General features: G+C 31.7%; 3 protein-coding genes across 6 annotated transcripts; 1 reads left to right on the top strand and 2 right to left on the bottom strand.

The window, feature by feature from the left end:
- Nucleotides 1-129: 129 nt before the first annotated feature.
- Nucleotides 130-13,030, bottom strand: LOC145193607 (uncharacterized). 4 transcript variants are annotated; one of them, XM_090076445.1, is made up of 7 exons: nucleotides 12,588-13,030; nucleotides 11,139-11,946; nucleotides 10,946-10,992; nucleotides 5,729-5,765; nucleotides 5,501-5,637; nucleotides 5,112-5,414; nucleotides 130-2,185 (listed from the first exon to the last, which is right to left on the bottom strand). In XM_090076445.1, exons 5-6 carry the CDS (start codon nucleotides 5,633-5,635, stop codon nucleotides 5,223-5,225), a joined length of 327 nt encoding a protein of 108 aa, XP_089932571.1. In that variant the 5' UTR covers nucleotides 5,636-5,637; nucleotides 5,729-5,765; nucleotides 10,946-10,992; nucleotides 11,139-11,946; nucleotides 12,588-13,030; the 3' UTR covers nucleotides 130-2,185; nucleotides 5,112-5,222. The 4 variants fall into 4 exon arrangements, with proteins under 4 accessions (XP_089932571.1, XP_089932569.1, XP_089932567.1 ...); XM_090076441.1 differs by lacking the exon at nucleotides 130-2,185 and adding an exon at nucleotides 4,698-4,964 and having other exon boundaries at nucleotides 5,729-6,056; XM_090076444.1 differs by lacking the exon at nucleotides 130-2,185 and adding an exon at nucleotides 4,698-4,964.
- Nucleotides 7,348-7,760, top strand: LOC149893861 (uncharacterized; the record flags this gene model as incomplete). Its single annotated transcript, XM_090076258.1, has 2 exons — nucleotides 7,348-7,536; nucleotides 7,635-7,760. Coding segments are annotated over 2 exons (258 nt in total), but the record flags the coding sequence as incomplete, so codon positions are not given.
- Nucleotides 13,031-14,898: 1,868 nt separating the features above from the next.
- LOC149893860 (uncharacterized) lies at nucleotides 14,899-18,358 on the bottom strand. Its single transcript, XM_090098232.1, has 6 exons — nucleotides 18,118-18,358; nucleotides 17,854-18,021; nucleotides 17,400-17,604; nucleotides 16,971-17,155; nucleotides 15,490-16,778; nucleotides 14,899-15,272 (listed from the first exon to the last, which is right to left on the bottom strand). The coding sequence occupies exons 1-6, from the start codon at nucleotides 18,356-18,358 to the stop codon at nucleotides 14,928-14,930; spliced, it is 2,433 nt and encodes an 810-aa protein (XP_089954358.1). The 3' UTR covers nucleotides 14,899-14,927.
- Nucleotides 18,359-21,130: the final 2,772 nt, after the last annotated feature.

Here is a 21,130-nt window from a genome sequence, read left to right as displayed (position 1 = left end):
TGTTTTTCTAAATTACCAGTATGTAAAAAATTCGCCTAAACCAGAATCCAGAAAACATAAATATAACAATGTATTTGCAAAGTAGGTATTAAATTTAATGTTTTATAAAAAAGAAAACACTGTAACCAATTTTTTTCAATATTTTATTACACTCTTTTAACATGTAAAAACAATTTTTGCTTACAAATCTTAAGCTTCTCTTAGCAAGGCTAAAACTGATTGTGGAAAACTGTCACTAGATTTGGCTTTTCTCTTCTTAAAGAAGAGATTAAAGGGTCAGAGCTTATAAGAAGTAGATGTAACATGTCTACCACATTTTATTTTCTGGAAAATTTTCTTGCATGGAACTCTCTGTAATTTCGAATGTCTTTATTTCTATGCTCCTGAGCCTCTTCTGACAGTGTACCAATTGGTAGGATGGCTTCTTTTATAACGAGGCTTCCATGCATCAAAATTTTGTGTACACTTTGCGGCATGTAGTACCAAGAGTATTCTTGAATGTACAAATCAGCAGTTTGCATGGTAATATTTTTAAAAGCTGGCATATTTATTGCAAACCCCGAGCTAATAGTACGGAGAATTGTAGCTAATCTTTCTATAAGAGATTTGTTTACCCCTGTAGCTTGTGAGGCTAGCTCTGGGTTGTAAAAAAAAGTACGAGCCACATTCCCTATATTACTTGTGCCACAGCCTTGTTTTGGTATATCAACTAAAATATTCAATTTTCTTCTCAAATTCTCTTGAAACTTCCTTTTTTCTTTTTTCTGTTATATCTTTTTGTGTTTTCTCAATTCTCCATTTTTTATTATCTAAAAGGTATGATATATTGAGGATACATTCCATGCATTTAATCCATTCATGTAAGCTTGATTGTCCTAATTGAAGAGCATTTTTATTTATCGGTCTTGCTCGCACTGTTTCTTAATTGTTCATTATTTTTGGTGATGCACCACAAGTATGACAATTTTGAGCAGCTGTATTGGAAAGAGTGCTGCAAGTTTTACCATCGATCATCGTTAGTGAAAATGTCGATTGTATTTTAAATTGTACTCCATCTACAATAGCCTCACTGGGGCTCAGATCCTGTATTTTTTTTTTTAACATTATCAGCTTGTATTGTGACAAAATCAGGTGTTTCTTTGTAAAACATTATTTTGATGGGATGACATTATTTTGTTGATGAAGGTACAGGATTATGCCACAGAATCAAATCACATGACCCACTTACCGACGAAGCAGTCAATATAAGGGGAACCATAGATACAAAATAAATGCTCGAATCGTCACTATCGTCCGTTTGAAAACCTTGCATATATCGGCTATGAGCCGATGCACCATCACAACCCCACTTGAATAAAATATTTAGTTTTTTGGAATCAAAATCCTGCTGCCTTGCTTTTAAAACATCTCTCTGTGCACCCTAAAGTCTTTGAACTGTGCGGTTCACTAATGATTTTAAAGAAACGTTGACAGATATTTTAGTTATTTTGATGTCATCGGGATAAAATTGCTTCTTCGCCTCCAACAAACGATTGTATGGTGGGTGAATTTCAGCGTTGTGCGATTTAGAGGTTTGTTGAATATCGATGTATTCATTCTTTGTAAATTTATTATCAACAAAGAGAGCTAACACATGCCCAGCTGTCATTTTTATGGGAGCATTACTTTCAGTAAAATACGTATATTTACTTTGGTAGCTCTTCTTGGTGAACTGGTTGGTGATGAAACCATTTGAATAACTTTTGCAGCATTCCTTTTACCCTCATGCCTTAATTTAATTCGTGTAGCTAGAGAAAACTCATCAGATGTCCTACCTTCGACGAGATCTTTCACTCTCCTAGTTTTTGCGGAATGACTGCATTCTCCAAAATGTTTTTTCGGACGCCCTGTGTTTTCTGTCTTTTCACCTTCCTCTAAGCACTTAAAAATTACAAAATCGCTGCTCAACCAGTCTTTGTTGTGGTGTTAAAATTTGTCAGTTGAGCGACATCGTTGTTTTTTTTTTTGGCAAATTCGCCACACAAATTTTTAAATTGTTTTTCAAAACTCACTTTAGGCCCTTCTTTAGTGTCACTACTATTAAAGTTAATTGTTTCTTCAACAAATTTCGTCACTGTATTAAAGTTTCTTTCTTTCCGCCAAACTTCAAAAAGGTCTCTTTTTCTCACACGACACGCCATCGAACCTACAAAAATTAAAAAAATATAGAAAGAGCACGTTCGAGCACACAAGAGTAACTTTTCTGAGAGATAAATAAATAAAGTAACAATAAAAAAACAGTTTAGCAACAATCCCGAAAAATCCCAAAAGTTCTACTCTATTAAAATCTTTACAAATTGTTATTTTAGTGCTAATCTATCATCATCTTTACTATTAAATAATTTTTTTTATCAACATAGATACAGTTATTGTTTTATAATATTGTAAATATATACCTGTTCGCTCGACTTCCATTTCAAAAAAATATTAAAATAACAGTTTTAGGTACATTTAAATTCACTTTGAAAGGGGGGGGGGGGGGGGCGCTGGTAAATTGCCTGAAACTCCTGAACGTAAGCTCGGTAAAGAAATATAACTTTCTGATTCAATTGTTCACTTCGAAGTGGGAGTTGAGTTATAAGAACGATTTACTTTGTTTACCTGGTTATCTAGGTTTTCAATGAGTGTCATTACAACCGATTATCTGAAGATGAATTATATACCTTTTGCAACCATAGATTATGAAAAAGGACCACCGTGTACCGTTGCAGTTGTTGGTGTAGTGATACACAAGAACCAACAGAGGATTCTTCAAAAGGTTCAGATTCTCCGGTGATTACAGGTTACTGCAACTCTGTAGAATAAGATAACGCAATGCTCAGTCATCTAATAGGTGCTATATTGCTATCAAAAGCTTTTAAAGTTAAAGGAAGTTGGAGCAGGAGCTGACCTACTGCTTGATCTTGGTTAAGATGCTGGCATGGCAGAGCATATTTTAGCCGTACAAAAACAAGGAGATACTGCAGTTTTAAATATACTATTAGGGTTAGAGATAGTGATACCTGAAGATCAGAATACCCTACAAGCAATATTATCTCACGATTATTATAGTACTGATAATAAAGAAACAATAGTAGAAGATTCTATGCAAGGTCTGATTGTATATAGCCATAAGCAAGATACAGTTGAGCCAGTGACAGACATTAATAGCTATACTCATGCAGATAGTAGATCAGGTACTTTTGGTCATAAAATTTATAATACTTTCGAATGGTACTTGAAACAAATAGTATATCGCAAAGAAAGCAATCAATTCAAGGAAATACTTCGAAAGAATGGTATCGACAGATCTATTGTACTAGAAGACTCTCTGGATTTTAAGAAATCAGTTCTACTCAAGTTACACCCGGATAAAGGAGGTAATGGAGACAATTTGATTGCTGTTCATAATCTACAAGAAAATTTTCGTGATCCGTCAGATAATAAAGCCAAACAGATGATAAGATCTGGGCTATACAACCTACTATTCATAGGACAACAGTAGGATTCAAGGTTTTTAGACAGCGTTGTAGATTCGACAAGGTTATATTATGAACCTACAACTAATAATGCGAAAAAGGTGCTGCTGGACTCTACATATCTGTATAGCATATCTAAAGGTGTTAATGGTTATTCTGCAGTTATCAGTGAATTAGATATATCATATTAAATTTATAATGGAGAATATACGAGCGCCATGACTTAAGCAACGACGGTGACTAACTATATGGGTATTCCATATCTTGGCTTTGCATATAGAGTGGCCATGGCTATTTATACAGGTTATGGTGCAGTTTCTAATCTATATTCGTTCTATCAAAAGTGTGATAGCACTGAAGCTTCACTAAGATCAACAACTGCATATGGTTATTTTGCTCAAGCACTTTCATATTCACCATTGAAATATGTTTATGACTTTGCGGGTGCTGCTAAATAATATGAAATTCAGATTAATAATATCAAATTAGCTTAAGAAAAAGCAACAATGAAAACTCATTCAGAACCACAAGGAGAATTTGGTCATAAGCTTTATGATTACATTTATGTACCAATGATTGAGGAAAAATACAGCTTACTAAACATAAAAATTCCTTGTCGTTTACATTCCTCATTTAAGAAATGTAAACGACAGCTTTGTTTAGTGGGGGCCTGGGGAAAAATCACATATTTTAGGAGAGTGCACAGCAATATTGTTGTTCAAGATAGGTAACTAAGAGGCATGGGGCATACTCAAATTTTAAGTATGTTGATACTGTCGAATGAGGATGATTTGCAAAAAATTAAGGTAATTGGAGCTAAACCAATCCCGCCCTGACTCCTAACTGCCCACTTCCTAAAACTACGTCTCCTTTAATCGTAAAATTTTTTTTTTTATTCTATCATAAACTTGATCAAAATTCATCGACAGATTTCAAATTTCATCAAAAAATCTCTTTTCGTTTAAGTTTTATAACAATGCAAAGCTTAAAATTACCCTCTGAAATAACTTTAAATATTCTTAACTTTTAAACGAAAAATTTTTTTTGATGTAATTTGAAATCTATCGATGAATTTTGATCTAGTTTAAAATAAAACAAGCAAAAAATTGACAAGAGTTTTAGGAACCATACCTGGGGAGGCGTATTAGGGGTAGAGAAGGGTTTGTTACAATTACTAATTACACTAAAAAAAAAAAATTCTGGTCTTTATGGTTAGATTATGATTGATATTTAACATTTCAAAACCATACCAGACGTTTGTTCATAGGAGGTTTAATATTTTACTTTTTACAAACATTCCCGCAAATAGAAAGCTGCTTTTAAAGTGCTTGTAGTTGTAAGCAACAACCGCGTTTTTTAGCGCCTCTATATAGCTTGGGCCGTGCTCTCCAACTTTTCTCATTCGCCAAAACTGATTAAAATCCTGATAAATAGATTCGAGAGCCTGTTCGGTTCAGTAACCTAAGCCTATAGAATATTAGAGGTAATGCAAGTTTTTTTAAATAAATATTCGTTGTAAGTTATTCAAAATTTAAAATTCAACTGTTGAAATAGAGTAATTAATTACTAAGATTATAAATTATTTTTAACAAATTTAAAAGTTATTTATCATACCGAAGACTCCACCTTTCATGTTGATGAATTCGATATGGCCAATATAATAGTTTTGTGGACGCTTGAATCTTTAAAATCTTTGCACGCATATCCGTCACGCTTGCTTAGTTTCTATGAAGTTTTATGATTTTTTAACTCTGGTTTTAGGGTTATTGACAGTGTAACTTTAAGGAATCTCTGCCCTTCATCTACGCCTAGTTTGATATCAACATCATTTGTTCCTTGACTTCTGTGATGAAGTACCATTGGTACACACTCTTCAATGTCGATCCAATACACAATAGGAGAATCTTTTTCTTCCAACTATACATCCGCAAAAAATCAAAATGAATGATACAAATTGCAATCTAGCTATCGAAAAATATTATTTTTGGTAATAGTTTTCTTACCTCTTCGCTTTCATTTAATTCTATAAGCAATGGGAGTTTATCACAATTGAATAATTTTCCAACCATTTCGTTGTTCTCAATCAGTTTAGTATTGAAACCAGATTCCACACGTTTCCGTCCTACCAATGTTGCCATTACTTATAAATCATAATAAAGTTATTACAAAAATTGGCTTTAAACACATAACAAATTTATTTTTAAAAGTATTTTTAAGGTACAAAAACTTACCTGGAATGTAGTTTTAATTGAAGTTTGTTCAATTTATCTAAAGAAAAGAAAGGTTTCTCAATCTCACTCTTTCTAAAAGAGACAATGAGTTGCTTTGGACCAAAGGTTTTCAAAGCTTAGGTGTTCCCTGAGTCATTTGTGCTGAAATCTTTGATAGAACTGGACAGAACTTTTCCTTGCATTGTTGGGGATGTTGATTTTACAATGGCAGTCAAATTCTTTTGTCGTTCTAATTTCGTACAGGGATGTGGAATTCCTTGTCCCACTTGGGCATAGTAATCTTGACAAATTAGTCTTTCTGCAGGTTTATTTGAATTATCTTCAGCGCCTAGATAAACAAATTTTCCAGAAACACATTCAACCACAGGGGCCAATATTTTTTCCATTTTTAATTTGCGCCCATTTTCACAAATAAAACATTCACATTTTATCCCTCTAATAACTCTGGTATTAAGGTCTAAATTTTATAGTATATCTATAGCTAGGCACCGCCGATTCGGTTCGTAAAATCCGCAAAAAGCCAATCCGACTTATTTTGCAGATTAAAACAGTCAGTTCGTAAAAGTTTTTCGGATTAATAATCCGAAAACTAATTTACGAACCACTAGCGAACTTTTTTTTTGCGGATTCACTTTGCTGTTCGGATTATCAATCCGAAAAATTTTTACGAACCACTAACGGATTTTTTTTTTGCGGATTCTCTTTGCAAATTTTTACAAATCAATTTAACTTTAATTCGCTTAGCGAATTATACAAATCGCGTTCGCGTCACCATTAAATAGTGTGGTCCTTAAAAATTACATTTTTATTATGTGCGCGTCCTATAAATAGTGGATTTCTTTTTTATTTTCAACCAGTTCTATTTGGAAATCTTAACATACAACAATTCGTTCAACAGATCAAGTCTACTATTCTTCATCTACATTTATTAAGGTAAGCCATTATTATATTAATTTGATTTAAAAGTTAAGAATATTTCAAACTGAATTTTTGAGGTTTTTTTTTTTTTTTTTGTGGATATAAAAAGTAAGTTTTTTAAAAATATTATGCCAACTACTGGGAGTGAATAAAATAACAAATGATATGTTTTTTTGGGGTTTATTTTTATTCATTCCTTTCTTTTGCATTTGTATAATGTTGGTGGTCAGTGATGTATCTAAAAGTTACATAGGGACACAGGTAAAAAGAATTTCAGCTTAAATTTGAGGACCTTTTTTTTAAACAAACAAAAAAAAAAAACAGTCAGTGCACAGTTGTGTGGATATTTGTAAAAAAAATCATTTTTCCAAAAAACAACATTTGCAGAAAAAAAATGTCCTTAATTTCTGAATTTGAGAATCAGTGTCCACATACTTTGAATGCTGTCAGAACAGTCTACATTACCCTCTAAATAGAACTTATATATGAATTATGTTTATTTTAACTAATTTGATCTGGAGTTATGGCAGAATGTTTTGGGTGCCCAAACCGGCATACCAGTGTCAAAATCAGCCTGGATATGTCACTAAGGGGTATATACCCAAACATTGTTAGGATCAATTAATAAACAACTGATAGGATATTTTTGCTATTTGGTTTCATGAGCTAAATAATAACTTTGAGGTAACTACTGACCTTTATTCACAAATACACAATTATTCATAGAGGTGCAACATCTTATTCTCAAAGAGCTGGCTGAAATAAAACTTATTTTAAAGGAGTTTGTAGAAGTAAAGTTTCATGCAACTGGGGTAAAGTTGCTAGAATCAGTTGACCAATTGGTAGCACTTAATAATAATCAAAAGGACAAATCAGAATATAATAACTTGGTATGATTTAATTATCTTGTTTTTATTTGGGTTATTTGAAGGTTCAGGATTAACTCTATATGTTGTATAGATATAGCTCTATATGTTGCATATTTTAGCTTGATAGTTTGAAAATAGTTGGTGGCAGAAAGCCAAGAGAGCATGTTTTCATGATCATGAAAAGGTAAATGACAATTCTAAGCTAATTTCAGTTAATCAGAAATTTTATTAAATAGCAGCAGAAATTAAATAATTTTGACCATTTGACTAACAGTTACTTGTAACTTGAAAATAATAAAATTTTTGAGTAATTTACCGTAGGTATTTAAACTAATATCTACATGCAAAAGTAATTTTGTTCGGGATTTAAATTTAATGATTATAAAACTTTATAATTTATAGTTCATTCAAATAGTTTATTTTATGTATTCAAATATGTCATTTCATTTACATATTCAAATATATATTAATGTGTATATAACTGCTCTCTGAATTAAAAATGTACTCTTTAGCTCATTTTTGTGCCATAGTAGTATTTTTGTCTCCATCACCTTTATCTCTACCAAAGTAAATTATGTTGAATATTTTAAAATTTTTTCGTTTTGACACATTCCTGGGAATACAATTTTGAATCAATAAAAGATCTAGAAAAATTTTTTTGCAAAATGCGTAATCAGAATCAGTAATCGTAATCAGAAAAAAAAAGACTTTAATACAGGTAAATTGGTGATACATTGTTGTTCAAATCAATAAAATTATATTTTTAAATTAACTATTATAATTGTTATATATTATATCTTCTTCAGATAATTGAAGATGAAGAGGTTAATAAATAGGAAAAAGCAGCTTAATAAAGTTACTTTGTACCAGAAAGACGTGTTATATCTCATATCTTTGATGTTTTTACGAAATTTGGCAACAAGCCGAGTGAAAATTTATATATGTTTCATGTAAACAGATTTTTTAATCATTCTACATGTCTTTTAAAGCATTAGTGCATTTATTTACATGCTATTACATTATATTTTAGATACCGATGCCGAGGAATAACGAGTTGGTGGACTCAATAAAGAATTATAGTTTTTTTTATTGTAAACATTTGTTTTATAATCTTGGTAAATAAATTTCAACAACTTGAACCGAACTGTTTCTTTACTTGTGTAATTATTTAAAGACATTTTAATCTTAAATCAGTCGGCAAAAAGATATCTAAACTGCATCTAATATGCATCTGAAAACTAGTCTAAAAGATGTCTGAAACCACGTCGTGAATGAACGCTAAATAGATGTCTATCTTATAGATGTCTTTTAGATGCATTTTATTTGGTAGAGGTGCATCATTTTAGATGCATAGAAGATGTGCAATATACGTTTATTTGATTTATTTTTTTATCGAATAAAATGCATCTAAAAGACGTCTATAAGATAGACGTCTATTTAGCGTTCATTCACGACGTGATTTTAGACATCTTTTAGACCAGTTCTCAGATGCATATTAGATGCATTTTAGACATCTTTTTACCTGCTGGGAGAGTTAATTTTCCATTTTATAAATGTAACTGGTCCAAACAATCTCTTAATAAATTGTAAGAAAAGTTTTTATAAGAAAAATTTAACAGAATTTTTATGTATATTATTTACAAAACTTGTTTGTAAAACCTTTAGTCAAAGTATTTTACATTTTTAACAGTTTACTTTTATTTTTTAAATTTATTAAGTACAATATTTGGATTACCTATTAAACAAACTTCTTAAATGCAAATTTTATTAAGTTTTTTAATGAATATTTAAGAGTATTTAGATATATATACAATTAAAAACATAGTAAAAACCAGGTCTTTAAAAGAAACCAGGTCATATTTCAAACGAAGTGTCTTCGTAGAGCGCAATGAGCTCTACGTAATCATAAGCTGCTCAGAGCGCAATATTGTACAGGCATGCGCAACTATTTTATTGTAACAGTGCGATTTATATTTCACAATAAAGCTGGTTAGATAGGCGATTATGGTAAGGGTTAGGGATAGGGATAGGGATAGGGATAGGGATAGGGATAGGGATAGGGATAGGGATAGGGATAGGGATAGGGATAGGGATAGGGATAGGGATAGGGATAGGGATAGGGATAGGGATAGGGATAGGGATAGGGATAGGGATAGGGATAGGGATAGGGATAGGGATAGGGATAGGGATAGGGATAGGGATAGGGATAGGGATAGGGATAGGGATAGGGATAGGGATAGGGATAGGGATAGGGATAGGGATAGGGATAGGGATAGGGATAGGGATAGGGATAGGGATAGGGATAGGGATAGGGATAGGGATAGGGATAGGGATAGGGATAGGGATAGGGATAGGGATAGGGATAGGGATAGGGATAGGGATAGGGATAGGGATAGGGATAGGGATAGGGATAGGGATAGGGATAGGGATAGGGATAGGGATAGGGATGACATCAAGAAAATTTAAAAAAAAAAAAAAATTTAGCGCATGCGTGCAAAGTATTACGCTCCGAGTAGCATATGGCTGCATAGAGCGTATTGCGCTCTAAGTAGCAACGGCCTATTTCAAAATGTGTTATCTCGAGAAATTTTAAATATTTTGAGCTCAAACTTTATACGAACCTTCCTAATAGTAGAGCCAATTCGCCCAAAAAAAAAATGTTTATATTTGTTGGTCTTTGATCCAATTAAGATAGCAATTTAACGAATAATTGGTCAAAAATGACTTTTTTAAAAATATTCAAACCCTCAGGGAGGTCAGGAAAGTTGAAATAATTTTAAGACTTTTTTTTGAATGGTCTGGTATGTCAACGTAGAATGGGAAAATAAAGTGGCAAAGTTATAGTTTTTCCGACCCCTAAAAATGGACCTGCCTAATGCGCATCTTTTAAAAAACGGTTATTTTAATAGTCTCCGTTGATAAAAAACCTGTTTTAGCATTAGAACCCTACAATTGACAGGAATCGAACTCCTGGAGTTTTTACTTTACTTTTATTTACAATCAAAATCCTAATATTTAAATTTTAAATAAAAAAAAAAGAAATAACATAAGTAGTAAACAAAAAAAATGTCTTTAACCCCTCAAAAAGATAAACTTAAAAGATAAGTTTTTACATTAAAATTACACAAATGTGAATACAAAATTAATATCTAACAATAATAGCAATAAGCATCAGCGGCATTTGAGATGATGTTTAAACAAGATTTTTATAACATTTTTGTTTAGTAAAGTTTTAAACGTTTTATGATCAACTTTCATAATACAAATTCTCCTCAAAAAGTTTTTGAACTTTTCAAAAACAAGCTCCCATAGGATTTTAATATTGTTCGCTTCATTTTCTAATTTTTATGCTTAAAAATCAATTAAACAATATTCAAACGATAGGAATTCGCAAAAAAATAAAAACTTTCATACAAAGCTAACAACTTACAAGATTTGGATTCATGGAGCTCTCTGTTTCATATCCAAATGATTTATCTAAAAATTTGATTTATCAAAAACGAAAGAAAATACTTATAAACTTCATAAAAAATGCGCTTAATTTAATAATTTTTATAAAAAAACACATAATTCACTAATTGCCAAAAGACAAGATTTCAATTAATAAACAACTGAAGCCATACTTTTTCCGTGCTTCTATCATTTTCATTCAACCAACTTCTTTTGACAGATGTAATAATGCACTTGCTAAAACGTTTGACCTTGGAAACTCTTGCTGAGCTCGAATTGCATAAAGTTTTTTTCCAATCGAAACAGAAAAATTTCTATTAAAAGCAATCATCACGTGATGTTTCTAAAAAATTTCATCGTAAGTTGTAAACTTTTTTCGTGATTCAAAAACAAAACAATCAAAGTTTTATTTTGCTTCATAAATTCAATCCTCGTGATTAACAAGTAAATACCCATCGTTTACCATCACCTTGCTTTTATTTGCACTTATTTGCGTGAATGGAATTATGTTCCCTTTGTGAGTATTCGGTCTGCTCACGTCTTTGCATTCAGGCTATGACGATTATGACCACTCTCTAAGTTTTTCGGTTATTTTTTTGAACTGCACAAGTATTAGCATTTATAATTTTTCAAAAAAACATGAACTACTCGCAAAGAAAAAGCAAAAATTGAAATCATCACCAAAAACCTCCGACTTTCATCTGTTTAACAATTTTATCTGTTAAACGCCACAAAAAATATTTTTTGCGTTCCTCATAAAAATGATTTTCTTCTAGAAGTTTGGCTTATGAAACCAAGAACCTTGTTTATTAAACCACATTGAATATAGAGCTTTTGAAGAAAAAATGCATAAAAAGCATGATGCAAATTAGAACATCATGGTTCACATTTTATATAAAGACAATCCTGGAATGTTTTCGGCAGAGATGGAACAAGAACACTTAGCTCACTTCGAGAAGTTTGCTTATCGTAGTTGCATATCTAGAGATAAAACGACCAACAATTAAAATATTTGTAAGAGTTCTAAGACTGAAAGTCACAACTCCTTAAAAAGTATTTGTGTAAATGAAATATACGTTTTCTTTGTACATGCATCCATAAAATGGAAAGTGAAGTGTTGCATCATTTACATAAAGCATTTTATTTGAACTTCTCAGCTTCGTGAATCAGCAAAATTTTTTGACGCATTAAAAAATAATTATTTCTCGCCTTGTTTAAAAAAGATGAAGCAGTTAATTGAACGAAAGACAAAGGTAAATGACGTAATTTAGCACGAATACGTCTCGACAGAAGTTGCTGACTAAGTAAACTTTAGGTCAAGATTTTGTCGCGAAACATCGAATAAAGTCCTTGCTGACAGAAACAAGAAGCTCAATATAGCTTTAGTTTGAATTTTGGAAAAAACTCCCGACCTGCTAAAGTTTTGTCACAACATACGTATGGATATAAAATCAAAAAGAACGTTCTCCTTCTACAAATCGTCAGCAAATGACAACTTATTGAAAGAAGCTTTTTTTTATATAAAACCCAGAAATTGATTTAGTTTCCTTCAAGTTATGAGAAAAATAAAATTGGAATAAGATTGTTGTAATAGAATGAATTCAAATAAAAATTAAACTTACAAAAGAACTTTTTCAATCTTCTCTTAAAATATTTTTATCCTATTGATCGTGCATCTTCTTCCGATATGTTTCCCTTTTACTTTTAATACCCTCGTCATATTTTCTTCCTTTTTGCATATAGTTGATGCCTACCTCTTCTTTACTAAAGTGAAGAGAACTATTTTGTAAAAAGATGGAGCCAGATAATTTTCAACTTGTTTAGTTATTATTTTCCGGCAAGAGTTAGCATGGGTGTATGCTGATATAGCTATATGTATTCTCGTTTTCTGCTTCTGAAATTAGTAATAAATGAATTTCAGAGTTTGCTACACCTTTTGCCATTTCATTTTCCTGTTGTCAGTTTTAACATGTTTTCAAGCGAATTTCTCATCTTTAGTCTTCTGTAATCATTTTAAGTGGTCGAAGTTAAATTTCAGTTAAAATTTTAAAAGTTTAAACCTAATGAAAACATGCAAAAAGTTTTAACGCGTTGATGACGAAGTTTTATTGACAAAATGACTTAAAATCAGCACGATAGGTAACTTAACAAACATAACTATCATAAATCTAAAAACTTTCATTTGCACAAAGTAAATATAATCAAATAATATATTAACTCATAAAAAAGAAAATATTTATTGAAAATTAATCAAAGTTATAGAGTTTTTATTTCATAAAATCAAAAACTTAAAACAACAATTTTCATCAAATAAGTTCAATTTTTACATAATTACAAAATTAAGAAACCTTTAGATTGTCCAAATCAATTTATCTAAGGCTTTCTAATTGATTTCTAGCAATAGCGTGGTTGGTTTGGTCGAAGGCGTAACCGTTTATCTCTTATTATTCATATTTTAGTTTATTACTTTATTACTGTCTTCATTTGCCCTGTTTAACCGTTATTTCTTTGAATTCTGTAATATCTTCTAATTTTTTATAAATTCCCCTCAACGTATCCTTGTGATTATCTAATACCAATAAAATCGCTTTGGACAAAACAGTTACATCTCCGCCGGTCGCAAACCCTTTTTGGAACACACCTTCCAAAGAAGCTATCTCATCTTCAATCCAAAAAGTTCCAGAAAAGGAATGCCTTCATTCCTGATACTTTCACGGATAAAGTTCAATATATCAAACGAGTCTGTAATGGCTTCTAAAGTAGCAGGGGCGGTCTCATGTGTTAGCTCATCGACGAGATGCTTAAACTGTTAAAAACAAGTACAGAATATTTACCCGTAGCATATTCTTCCTTTAATTCTTCCGTTGTAAGTAGTAAAATATTGGTTATGGAAATCTTGAATTTATCTTAGACAAACTTTCTGCTACCAATATGAGCAGTTCTTGTGCAGTGACCGATTAGAGGCAAACCAGCGGAAAATATACTCGTTTCTGAAATGTTTTTTAAAGAGTTGCTGATACCGTATTCTCTTTGTTCTAAATCCATTTGCCTCGCAATTAACGGCTCTAATGCTGCTTGTCCTATGTTGTCACCTATGGCATACTTTTCCATGTTAGTCTTTACGGGATTAGTCGCCCACCATGCTCTTTAAAATGTGCTACCTGCAGGTGTGAAACCGGTTACAACGTTAATAGCTAGATTAACGAAGCAACAATCTTCCTAATATGCTACCTGCTAGTTATCCCGTTTTATCAAGTAAATCACCTTTGCCGCTAGCTATTATGTTGTTGTCAATAACAACCTTCTTTCTTTTTTTCAAATATTCTCACAATTGTTTCGAGTAGAATTAGGACTATACTCAAGACCTGAATCTCCATGATGAGTTAAGAACAGGTGCGGTTAAATCCTGATATGCGGATGACAAAAGTAATACTTCAAAACAATGTTTTGAAAACACACCGCGTATATCTTTTTAAATGGATAATTTACGGATGTTTACACAAATCGTGTTAAAACTAGAGTTGTTAACCGGAATATTTCGTACAATTCCGGAAAAATAAAATTCTTTCGGAAAGATATTGAGAATCAGGAATTTTTTTTTTTCGTACCGAATTTTACGAAACAAAAAAAACCATCGATGTTCGTTTCGCAAATGCTACTTACGAAATGTCGCCTTTCGCAAGTTGAATTGCGAAATAAAACTATGCTACATACGAAAGTAGCGCTTACGGAAGCCGAACTTGCGGAACGAGCTCTTTCGCTAAACGACGTTTTGAAGTCTATAACAAAATTTTGTTGGTCAAACGGATATAATTGTAAAAAATAAAATTTTTATATACCAAAATGTTTATAATAAAATTTTATTTTCAGTATTGCAACATATGAACATTTTAAGGTTTTATTTTTTGAAATAATGATAAAAAACCAAATTGATTCAACAGTTGAATATTGTTAACTAATCTTTATGCTATATTTACACTTATATTTGGAATCGTTACGTTTATAGTTGAAATCCCAGTCGTAGCAAGTTTATTGGAACAGCTTTTGTGAGTTACTCCATCAACAGTGCTAAGAGATTTTTCATCTTCATTATTAATCAGCTTTTCAGCCTTAAAGATACTTTCTTTCTCATAAGTTGTGGGTTTACAAAAACGCACATTAGTTTTCTCTTTTCTTTTTTTCTTTGTTGAAACAAAATTTGTTTGAGGCTTAATTCTTTTGTTGGAAGCAACTAATGACGACATCTTTATTTCTTTCACTGAATGATATTTTGACATTGCATCAAAAGTGTTTATTGTTGTTGTTATCTAAAATAGATTCCAATATATATATATATATATATATATATATATATATATATATATATATATATATATATATATATATATATATATATATATATATATTGTAAATATATACACACATATACATTAATATGTATATTTAATTGTGTGTAAGTAAGTGCAAATGTGTTTAATTTAATACTAATAACTGTTAAAAAGTTTGATATGGTTCATTACTCACTTGTTTTCCAATGTATTTTAAAGCTTCAATATCCAAGTTGCTACAGTTGTTAACACGGTGCATCAAGGTATGAAGCAAGTTCTCTGTCTTAGACTTTGTTTCTTCAAACTTTGAAACTTTGTGTAATTTCTCTAGGTTGCATTTTATTGAATTTATTTCGTTATAAGAGTATCCATCCTGTAGTTCAACTGAATTTTTAGCTTTGTCATCAACTTTATTGTTCACAGCTAAAAAGTCCTTAAGCAAATGTACATGTTTACACAAAGTATTTTTTATGAGAAAGTCAGAACAATTGCAATAGAAAGTATGTGTACATACAAAACAGATTATACACTGCAACCGACAACCTACTGTATTGCACTTGTCTGACAGTCTTGTTGCAACATATTTGTTTTGCCCATCTTCAGAGTTGATTAGGAAAACATTTTCATCAGAAGTCTTATTTATGACTGTATAAGACATTTTTTTACTACTCAAATGTCTGTCATAAATGTTTTGCATACGTTGTGTCAAAGAACCTTTAGTTAATTTTATCAAGCGAGAAAATAATTTATCTCTTGAAAATTTAAGAAGATTCACAAGAACTGTGTCAACACGTTTATTACACTTTCCTTTTAAATAGTTGTATTTAAAAGTTCTATGGAATGCCTCAACAAACATATTTGTATTTATACCTTCACCAATGCGGTAGCAATAGGCCCAGCTTTTTGTCACACAAATCCAGTGTTTTAAAAAATACGCTTTAAATTCACTAGTAGCATGGGATTCCAGCCTATTAATGAGGGAGGATAATTTATCTTGGAAAAGAATTTCATTTGTTTCCTCAAGAACTGTTCTAAGCATTTTGTAAACAACTGTTTCAATTTCAAAATTTTTAATTTTTTTTCGCAATTCTTCTTTCCATGCTTTGTCTACATGCCATGCACAGTATAACCATTTTGGTTGAACATTAAAGACTTCACAAAAAGCATTGTAGAACTGTGGAGCTAAATCTGTCATAAACCATTTAGGTTGTATAGTCCCAACCTCATTTTTTATTTTTTTGAAAAAGACTTTAACGAATGATTCATTTTCATGGTTAGCTAAGCACCAAGCAATTGGATGACCTTGACCAAACTCGTCCATAATCAGTAGAGAAATCAAAAGAAAATTATAACCAGTTGTTCCATGTGTTGAGTCGCAGCATAAACCATTACTCCCAAATTTTTCCAGCATTTCCTTCTGTGCCTCTGTCTGGATTACTATGATAAAATCTTCATCTTTAAACTCTTGCTGAGATGAAGCTTGGCCTAAAATATAATTTTTCATAAAAAAAAAGATTTTATTAAGATATTTAAAAAAAATTTTGTTTGCTAAATTCTTTCCACAATATTATGGAATGCAGAAATTTCAAGCTTATAAAACTTAATTTTTTTAATATATGGAAATAAAGTAATTTTTTTAAGATTTACTGCCAAGAGCATTAAAAGTAAGTTATTTACCTTGAAGTTTATAAAAAAGAATAGGGGTCTTATCTAGTTGCTCCCATTCTTGGATCCATGATAAAACACTCATTTGGTCATTTGCATGTCGTTGCACCTCTTGCAATCCGAAAGCGTATCCGATGTTTAAAATATCTCTGTTTTCGATTAAATGAATTCTTTGAAACTTAGAACCAATATCATCCCTATCATTAAAATTTGTAAGTACATTTATGACAAGAATAAAAAAACAAATTACTATGTACTAGTTGTTTGGAACCATATTACAGACTGTGGAATCAAAAGCTTTGTAAGTGACAGGGTGTATGCCAATATTTTAAGATCAGAAAAAATTGACTTTAGATTTAATAGAGTTTTGTTTAGAAAAATGCTCTTCAATTGCAAAAATATCAATATAAACATAATACACATTTAAAGTAAACAAATTACCTTATATCATCAAGAATTTTTCTGCGTGTAACTCCTTGTTGTAGTTTAGAGGCAATTTCTTGGCGTTGACGTTTAGTTATCCATGTGTGATGATAGTCTTGGCTATGCCCGTAATGAGTATAGCAGACTTCAACTTTTACTTTTTCATCACTATTTGTAACTTCTTTGATGGTTGATGTGCAATTTTTCTCAATCTTGCATGTTCCTAAATTATTACAAATTTAAAGCATTACTTACACATAATGTATATGTCAGTGAATTTCAAATAGATTTATATGCATAGACCTTTCACAAAAAAAATCTTATTTACCATAATTTTAAATCTAATTTTAATTAACACATCATCTAATATATAAATATAAAACTAATAAAACTTCATTTTCTAAATGTTACAATTCCATGCTATAGTAAGACACAAGACTTTGTCTCAAAGCAAACTAAAAAACCATGTTACCTGAAGACTTAATTCTGCGCTTTCCAGTTCTTCTTGATTTATATATACCACATCGATTGCATTGCCAATACTTTGTTTTGGAACCATCTTTTCCAATAACATCACCTTGAGTCTTAATATAAGAACTTCCCTTCTCTTCTTCTAACTGACATTTCCAGCTATCAAAAACTTTTAAGCAAAAATACAAACAAATTAATGCTATATATTTAATATAACATTAGACATTTTTCAACTAATGTTATTAGCCACAATTAGCAGACTTACTTGCTTTATTATCAAAATTGAGTAACTCGATTCTGAATTCAATATTATGACTTTGATTGAGGTGTTTTCGCAAATCTTTGATTTTATGGAATCGATGTCCACATTGAATACATAAACAATTTCCACTGTGACTAACATCGCTGACTCCATGGAGCTTGATCATGTGCCTTTTTAAATCATATCGACGTGTAAAAGTACTTTTACAATTGTCATATGCACAAGAAAACAGAGAAGTCTTCATTTTTGACTGTCAGTTATTGTGAACATCCGTAAATTATTCATTTAAAAAGATATACGCGGTGTGTTTTCAAAACATTGTTTTGAAGTATTACTTTTTAATCCGCATATCAGGATTTATCCGCTCCTGTTAAGAACTCTTCTTTTGTATATTTTTTTATTTTTAAGATCTGCATTTTACATTTCCTGTAAATGTAACATATCAGAATCAAGTTCTCGTTAGTTTGCTAAATCAGAATCTGATTCAGGTGTATCAAGAAATGCACTTCTTGCAACAGCTTTTAATGTTGTTATTCTTGAGACTTTTAGGAGATGGCAAGTAAAGTGTCCAAAGTAAAGTTGACATTTTATGCACTGTTAAAAGTAAGCAAAAAATCTCGATCGAGATGCAGCGAAATTATGAGCACTATTTTTTTGCTTGTGAACAGAAAAACATGTCCAAAATAATAAGCCAACAAGTCAGTAGCGGGCAATTTAGCAAGTACCACGAAGTTATGCTTGATACGTACATTATTATTGTAACAAAAAACAATATCTTTCCAGAGAGAGTAGTAAAAGATGTCAAAAAAAAAAGGAAAAGTTTTAAGACTTTCTACCTTACATTAACAGACTTCTGTGACAAAGTTGGAAATAAAAATTTGAGCCGCAGTACTACCAGTTGTAAGCAATTAATTTTAAAATGATTGAACTTTGACTTTTGAGAACACACAGTTGTTCTGAATCTTTTGATCACTGTAAACTAGGGATGGCACTTTTACTTATTTTGATGTTTAAAAAAAAATTACTTTAAAAAAAAAATTACTTTACATAACTTAGATTAAATTATGAAATATATTTACATTTTATAGCAATTCATTTTTTAAAAAATAACATTATATTACATATAAAATAACTTACATAAAGTTAATTTTAAAATGCATAACTTATTAAAAACTTATTAAAAATGCGTTATTTTTTTATTGCAAGTAAAAGTAGTTTACATAAAAGAGTTATTTACTTTTTGCAAATTACTTTTAAAAGTAAGCCGTGTGAAACTACTAGAAAAGGGGAGTTCTGGCTCATTTTGCTTTTCGCTCTCCGTTGTGTTTTTTTTGATGATTGAGGGCATGAAAATTTTTTTGATGCCCGTTGTGAATTTTTTGATGATTGAAGGTTCATGAAAATTTTTTGATGCCCGTTCTTTTCATGACGTGAAAACGCGTCATGAAAAGTTTAATGGTTGTAAAGGTGTTAAATTCCTTCGCGAAAAAGAAATTTTTCTTTTTGTCTTTGTAGTTGTTCGTGTTTTTCTTCGAGAATGGATTTGTATATTTCAATTTCGCGCTGACCTAATCCTTTGTTCCTTAAATATTCAATACTTCTCATTTTTATTTGGCCAAGAAAAAAAATTTTTCACAGAATTAAATTTAAAAAAGGGATGCTTGAGAATGGGGAGTTTGGTCCGAGAAGCAATCCGGATCCGATGTTTTTGTATCCTCTTCCGCTTTTGATGTAAATACCGTCTCTGACTGAGCTTCCTTTGATCCAGGGTGTTAAAAATAATCCGTTTCCTTTGTGGGTGCCCATTTTCATTCCGTGTCCATTTTTTTTGACGTAAACAACACCCCTTCCTGAAATTTTATCGATCACAGTGGACCCAAGCAAAGAGGCAGCTCCGCCTAATAAACCAGTGGCAACAACGGGAGCAGCTCGAGCAGCAAGCATTCCCAATAAAGGTAAAAGAGCTCCGATAAATCCTCCTTTCACATTTGCGTTGTGTTCCACTTGAGTCTTGCTCATTTTAATGGTGACTCCAACTCCTCGATGGAGAGCGTCCAAAATTTTTTGGTGTTGTGTTTGTGTCACAAGCAACTCGTCGTTTCCGTGGAAATCTTCTCTTGAAATCCGGATGCTGACGGGTTTTCCTTCAATCATTGATTTTTTTATTTTTTCGATCTGGCCCTGAGACACGTTTAATTTGACACTGATATATTTGTTCATTTTTTTAAATACCGGAAAAAAATATTTATTTGATTTCTCGAATGTGGTAACGGATGGTTATGTCCTCGCCGCGAAAATCGATCAGACTCCCGTTTTGATCGACAACGCGTGTGATCATCGTTGAGATCTCAGGGACTTTGACAGGGAGGTAAACCAAATGGGTGGGTCTTTCGATGATTTTAAAGCCAGGACCCACAGAGGGGTAAAAGGAGTAAATGCAGTTTAATTGTGAGCCGTTGATGTATGTTGATCCGATGACGTTGTTGACGATTCTGATCGTGTTGACGTTCGTGATTCTGACAATGTCGTCGGACTCGTATTCGGAATTGGAGTCTAACTGTCTTTTTGTGAAACCCAAAAGGGATGCGATGCTGTTTTCGACGTTCAGGTCCATCAAATAATTTAATCCAAGTTTGATGGTTGATCTTAACGTGTTTGAATTGGATCCAATCTTGATGTTTTCTGGTGAGTAACTGATTTTACTTGTGGTGACGTAACTGGCGCTTTGAGAGTCGTAATTTTTGATTGTGTTTGAGACGGTTTTTTGCAAATAATTATTGATGTCGATGATGTTGTAGCTTCCTTCTGGAATGGTGACGTTTTCCCAATTGGCACCGTTGTTCATGCTGTACCGGAAAGAATTGTTTTTGCTGGTGATGTTTGGAAAGCTGTTGTATGTCTCAAGACCGAGAAAAGCCATCTCATATTTTTTGTCTTTTTCAAAAACGATTTTGTCCAAAAAATCTGTGATTATTACGTTGGATGTTCCATCCACATCGATGATGATGCCTGACAT

Source organism: Hydra viridissima, unplaced genomic scaffold (assembly GCF_058129835.1).
Source record: "Hydra viridissima isolate aposymbiotic clone 2 unplaced genomic scaffold, HvirCarnegie_v1 scaffold_1, whole genome shotgun sequence".
Classification (NCBI taxonomy): Eukaryota; Metazoa; Cnidaria; class Hydrozoa; order Anthoathecata; family Hydridae; genus Hydra; species Hydra viridissima.
This window is presented reverse-complemented; position numbering and strand designations above follow the sequence as displayed.